This window comes from Arachis ipaensis, chromosome B5 (genome assembly GCF_059453495.1).
Source record: "Arachis ipaensis isolate K30076 ecotype BB chromosome B5, ASM5945349v1, whole genome shotgun sequence".
Lineage (NCBI taxonomy): Eukaryota > Viridiplantae > Streptophyta > Magnoliopsida > Fabales > Fabaceae > Arachis > Arachis ipaensis.
The window spans coordinates 19,072,524-19,079,348 of record NC_142440.1 but is presented as its reverse complement, the minus strand read 5'-3'; the positions used below and the strand labels follow the sequence as shown (position 1 = coordinate 19,079,348).

Genomic DNA, 6,825 nt, shown 5'->3' with positions numbered 1-6,825 from the left:
TGTTTATATTAGTATAATATTTTTCTTATGAGATGTCAAATATGTCTTTTATATGTTATGACTAATTGGTAGTTAATTTTTTTATATACGCTTACCATTATTATTTTTCTGATCGGTTTTTTGTCTTCTCTACTGGGTCAAAATCAATAGACTAATACCATACGCTATGGCTTCGAAACTATTGCCCAACGTGTAAAGCATTCGGCAGATTCTCCAGAGTTCCAGCTACGAAGATGAGATCTAAATCAGAATGAACACCTTATGATTCATTCACATTAGAAAACACAACCATCCCAAGCAAAGAACAAACGGGGTAATAAACATGGGAAATCCAGAAAACTAGAGAATATGCACACCTCCTCTGTCTTACCACCTGCGATTCTGATAATCTTATTTCAAACTGAGATACTCAAAGTTAGAATGTTTAAATCATAAAAGCATATATTAGCCATTAAAACTCTGCATAAAGTATTGCCAGCTTACTTAAATTTTGTACTTTGTAATGAATTCAAACCATAAAAACCAAGTACTATCTTAAAACATGAGATTCAGCTTGATTGATTTTAGTTTTAAGGCAAAAGAGAATCAAGTGGTAGCAGCAGCTTCAGCAGAAGCAAATTCAAGAGTGGAAAACGAATGAATATCTAAAGCTACATTCATAATTCATCCATCAATACACTCCATAATAAACAACCTAAAACTGATCAAGTTCCACATGGCGGGTGTCTCATCTTAAATTACAAAAAGAGGCAGAACAAAAGAGAAGAAAAGTAACCCCAAAATAAAAAAGGAAAAAAAATCTAAACCAGAAAAAGCAGAACTGAACTGACATTTGTGTTACTTAAGAGAGAGAGAGAGAGAGAGAGAGAGAGAGAGAGAGAGAGAGAGAGAGATCAAACTCAGAAACCCGAAACTAAGATTGTTGTGGGGATGGAGTCTTCTTTGGCTTCTTCTTCTTGTCAGAAACTGCTTTGGCGAAAGCCTCCACGATCCTCTGTTGAGATTCCAGAATCATCTCAGTGCGCTTCATCTCCATTTCCATACGCATGGCTTCGATCTCCCTCGCCATCTCCATCTTCATCTGCTCCATCCTCACGAACCCATCTCCAAGCAGCTTGATCGCCGACACAACCTCTCCAACCGGATCCCTCTCCCTCTCTCTCTCCCTCTTCCCCAAAACCCTCGTCCCGAAGTTAGATCCAGCGTTCTGATTCAAATTAGGGTTATTGAATTTCTGATTTCCACCAGATTTCCCGTAAAACTTCGATCCAGGTTGCGCCACGCTTAATCCGGTAGGGATCCTAATCCTAAACCCGCCGCTGCCGTTTCCACCGCCGGGAGGACCGCCAAAACCGTTGCGATACAACTTGTTGAGGCTCCGTGTGTTAGATCCGTGTCCTCCGTTCTTGATCTCCTCGTATAGATCCTGATCGTCGTCGTCTTCGTCACGGTCAACGCCAACTCCATCGCCGTCGTGGCTGTCGGAGTCGTTCTCTGGCTTGACAGGTGAGGGACCTTTCTCCATGGAGTCCATGAGCTTGAAGTGGACCCAGGAAGAGTTGAATCGCGCCACAGGAAGGGACCTTGCGCGCTGGATCTCGGTTCGGTATCGCTTCCTGAGCTTCTCCATCTTGTGGCGGCACTGGACGGGGGTCTTGGCCGGAGAGGCGTTGGGGCATCTCTGTGCGACGGCGTCGGCAACCTCCTGCCAGTGTGTGGCCTTGAGGTTGCCGCGGCCGAGGGAGTACCACTTGTCACGGTAGGCATCAATTAGGGCAAGGGTCTCGTCGGGGGACCAGCAGGGAGGAGGAAGGCGGCGAGAGGAGGAGGCGGTGGGGGGAGGAACGGGAAGAGCGAGGGGGAGCGCAGATGGAGGATCTGGAGGAGGGGTGGATTGGGGAGGAGAAGAAGGGGAGGCCATGGAGGAGAGAGAGAAAAAGAGAAGAAGAACGAGAAGGAGGAGGAGGAGGAAGAGAGAAAGAGAATGGAGAGTGTATGGTTAGGGGTAGGAAGGAGAGAGAGGCGGCGTAAGAGAGAGGGAAGGAATAGTAGTGGGGGTGGGTGGGTGGAAAAAGGGTTTGGTGGTGGTGGAAGAGAAAGTGGCGTTTGGTGACATAATTGTGGTGTTAAAGGGTGGTGGTGGTGCGTGTGGGTGAGCGTGCGTGTATGCGGCTGATTTTGAGATGTGGATAGGACCAGGAGGGCACCACCGAGTTGGGGAGGGATGTGGGAAAAGGGCTAACGTGCGCCGCGGTCACAACACGCCACCCTCACCACTACCCATACCATACCCACCCCCACCCACCCCTTTTTTTCCTAACTAACAGCCTGGTAGATAGATGGATGCGGTGGGGGCATAATTGCCCATTAACATTATCATTATCATTAACAGGGTGGGGGTGGTTGGCAATTGGCCCCCTCCTCACTTGGACGGTGGTGATTGGGTCAGCATTCTCGTATGCGGTGTGGGCTTTTTTGTGGGTGGAGACGACCTGCAATCTTAATGCTATTGCTACCTCATCTCCTCCATGCATTCCCATTATTACGTTTACCACTTACCCCTCCTGCCTCCTCCTAATTTTGTATCCCTTTTAAATCCCATCTCCTCTTACTCATTTCATTTCTCCCTTTTTATGCTATTCTTTTTATTTTTTATTTTTTTAATTCATTTTCTAATGCTCCCTCATCCTTTCTTTTCAAAACCAAACCAAACCAAACTCTACCTCCCTCCTCCTGTTCTCTTCTTTTCTTTTTCTATTTGAGATTTTTTTTTTTTGTTTTCTGACCAAATAAATGTTCTTATTCCATATTATTTTTTCAATTTTAGTTTTCATTTTACTAATTTTTTAAATTTAAATTTAGTAAACTTATAATACTAAACGAAATTAATAAATTAGAATCAAAATATTTAGTTTCTCTCATAACATTTAAAAAGTTTTCTTTCTATTTTGGTAATTTGGTATTTTTGAGGGTGCTTAGTGCTTAAAACCAAACAAGCTTTAGCAAAGGCATGATTATTAAATTTTGAGATTACTTTTATTGTTTTATCTGGGGAACTACTAGTTAATTAATGAATAACAAGAATAATAATCTGTGCTTTTTTTAATTAGCATTGCTATATAATTTTGGAATAGAATAATATATGATTGATTAATTTGTTGAATAAAAATTATAATATAATAACAAAATCATTTTAAAAAGTGTTGCCATAATTCACAATTATTCATAATCGCTGTGTCTTCATCAGATTATCTGATTATATATTGAGAAGAAATTGCTATTATGAACGTATATAAGAGTATAAAACTAATGACACTTTTGGGCCCATGCTACCGTGTCTTAATCAGATTATTCTCTTCCACAATATGTAGCCGATACTTTTGTTTTAGAGTGAATACTATAATTATCTTAAAAGGATTATGAGGTTTTTAAAAAAATATATATCTAATTCGATTTTTGGTATTTATTTTTATAAGATTGATTAGTTTTTATGTCAAAAAAAAAATATTGACATACAGGAGCTAATCAATTCTATAAAAATAAAATTTATGAGTCGGATTGGATATTTTTTGTTAAGAGTCTCGTTGTCTTTTAATATAATTATCTAGATCGTTTAAAATTTTTTTTTAGTATGATACTTTAGCAGCAACAACAACCAATTGTTTAGAAAATTCCATCAAGGCACTTTGGCGACTAATAACAACAGCATCCCTCGTGAACCCACTTGGATCAATGAATGCTGACTTAACCTTTTTTGTCCATCTATCCAATACCAATGACCGGGAAATCTCACAAATGTCAATGTCAACCAGAACTTTCACAATATGTTCGCAGGAAATTCCAAATGACTCCATTCTTAAACAGGTACACATAAAGATCATTTCTTGACGAAAATCAACAATCCACATAAAATCGGGCCTCCCATGCTTACACATAATGTACTTTATGTCATCATCGTTATTCTCTATGTTTAGCACCCGCATTGATCCAGCTCTAGAAAGAAATGGCCGAAAGAAACAAAATATCTCATGAGTGTATAACTCAGCAGCATATCTCTCTAGCAGCTCTATACAAGTCTGCATGACGGGCACCCCACGTGTAGATTCATAATCAGCATTAAATTCTTTAAAGCGCAAGTGTGCAACACACCTTTGAAAATGCTCTACGAAACTTGTCAAATCATGTCGCGACCCCACATACCTTGCAACAACTGAGTGTAAACCTTCACATCTTGAGGTAGTTCTAAAGCCAGCAAAGAATTTTCTCTTATATATGCAGTAGCTCACATATGCTTCTCTTCGTACATGTTGATCACCCACGGCTTATCCTCAAGGCCAAATTCTTCAATAAGCTAAACCCACTTACGCTTAAACACGAAAATCTTGTAGTCTCCTAACATGATTTTTTGGAATTTAGATGTAAACGATGGACTTCCAACATTGCTAGTTACATTTCGAATAAGGTGCCAAGCGCATAATCTATGTCTGACTTCGGGAAATACAACTCTGACTGCATTCCTAATCGCCATGGCCCCATCAGTTATTATTGAGGTCGGGGTCTTGCCCTTCATTGCAAACATGAGCTGACGCAGGAGGCAAATATATGTATCAGTAGTTTCGTCCACAACTAACGCAGCAGCAAAAATAATTGTTTGGTTGTGGTGGTTAACCCCGCTGAATATGACTAATGGACAACTATACTTGTTCTTCTTGTACGTAGCATCAAAAGCAATAACATCCCCGAAGAGTCGGTAGTCTAGTTGGCTAATCCCATCAGACCAGAACAAGTTACGTAACAAACCTCTTGAATCATGACATGCCTTGAAATATAATTGTGGATCCTTCAACCGCATAGCCTCCAACTTCTTCAACACTCGTGCTGCATCACCAGGAATTTGATGCCTTTGCCGAGCAATCTCATTGTACATATCTCTGGGACCATAGCCAACAAATTCATACCCGCCTGCTTGACTAGCTAGAAGACCAAATATCTGTGAAGCGCTAATCCCTGACTTTAGCATGTTCATCATTTGCATAATATCTGCCTCTGACATTTTTCTATGGGCAGGCAACATAGCACTGAATTGTGTATCCAATAGATCATGGTTGTGTTCGTCAGAGAAATAAAAGATATGCCACCTTCCAGTTTCTGGTACAAATTTAACATCCATTCGAGCTTCACATCCAGTTCTTGTTTCCAATTTAGGCTCCTTCTTCCTTTTTTTCATCGTGTAATATTTCTCCATCCTGAATCCTTGCCTATGACATACAAACTTTTGTTTGTATATCTCGCCAGTACTATTCTTGAAGGTCTTGCTCTTCCTTGCACTAAAGCCCTTCGACTTTGAGTACTTCATATAAAAATCAAATGCAAGCTGCAAAGTAGAAAAGTGGTATTTTCCAATTTCTTCCGCAAAATTCTCACTAAATTTCAAAGTTGTAATGTCTTGCACGGAGTCAACCGCATAAGCGGCTTCAAGGATATCTTCTGACATATCAGATTCAGAAAAAAACGCTCCCTCAGTAAATTCATCTCTGAAATCTTGTTCGAATTCATTCTGTTCATCCATCATATCTTGGTCACTTACTAGCTCTTCTTGTTGGTTAAAGTCATTGTCCTCCGGGTATTACTCATTCATCTCAGTGTCCGTAAATATACCTGACATCTTAAAATGTCCAATGAAAAAAAAAATCAGTACACTCCGTCTTATAACATTACATAAAATAGATAGATTCGTATATTGCTAGCAGGGACGGATCCAGAGATTTTAATATTGAGGTGCCAATTTTTATATAATTTTTTTTAATCTATAAAAATAATTAACATATAGTTATTGGAGTTAGTTTTTTAATAGATTTATTAAGATACATATAATTATAATTTTTTTCAACAATTTTATTTTTAATATGATAATTACATAAATAAAATATAACTTTAACAATTGTACATTACAAATTTATAAAATACCATATAATTTATAACGGGATTTGCTAAAAATGATCCCATATCTTATTAATTAAAATTCATTCTTTCAAAAGTTTTTAAAAAATTTGAAAATAAATTATAAATTATTAATTAATTGAAAAACACGGCACCATTGTAGAATATAAGATATACGATATCTTTATAAAATTTTTCTTTTACCAATGTGAATTTAGAAGAAGAATTAATATTTTTTACAAGAAAATAATATCTACGGTACATAATGTGATTACCAAAACATAACTACTTAAATTATTATTAATATAAAAATATGAATGTTAAATATATTAATATAAAAAAATAAATGATTTTTAAAAAAAATAAATATAGAAATTATTATATAAAAACTAATTTGAAAGGTACAAAGACTTGAGGGTATGATATTAAATTAGTTTGGTAAAAATATTAGTGAATTAACAATTAAGACATAAATCTATTACATAGTGAAAAATAATACATATAAAACTATTAAATTACCTAATATTTGTTTTTATTTTTTAAACACAAATCTTATATATAAGTATAATTTCTTAAAATTTTGGGGGGTCCAGGCCACTACTCGCCCCCTCTAGGTCCGTCCCTGATTGCTAGCTAATTAGTAATAAAAAATAATATCTATTTACTTTTTAGTAATTCTCAATGTCTTGTCAGTTAATAAAAGATAAAAAAAATATTTTTTCATTACACAATCAATTTTACGAATAAAGTATCGAAACGAATAATTGGAAAATTAGAGATTCTATCCACTTACCTCGATTTTGTAATCAAAACGATGGATTGTTTTCTGAACACTACAATGAAAAAAATTGATTGGACCTTTGCTGATTGCTGCAACGGTGATTG

The 6,825-nt window shown here is 37.2% G+C and overlaps 1 protein-coding gene and 1 pseudogene across 1 annotated transcript; both read right to left on the bottom strand.

The window, feature by feature from the left end:
- Nucleotides 1-626: 626 nt before the first annotated feature.
- On the bottom strand, nucleotides 627-2,722 carry LOC107643196 (Alcohol dehydrogenase transcription factor Myb/SANT-like family protein). The gene has a single exon (XM_088487856.1). It carries the CDS (start codon nucleotides 1,919-1,921, stop codon nucleotides 914-916), a length of 1,008 nt encoding a protein of 335 aa, XP_088343982.1. The 5' UTR covers nucleotides 1,922-2,722; the 3' UTR covers nucleotides 627-913.
- Nucleotides 2,723-4,282: 1,560 nt separating this feature from the next.
- On the bottom strand, nucleotides 4,283-5,569 carry LOC107640294 (protein FAR1-RELATED SEQUENCE 5-like; annotated as a pseudogene).
- Nucleotides 5,570-6,825: the final 1,256 nt, after the last annotated feature.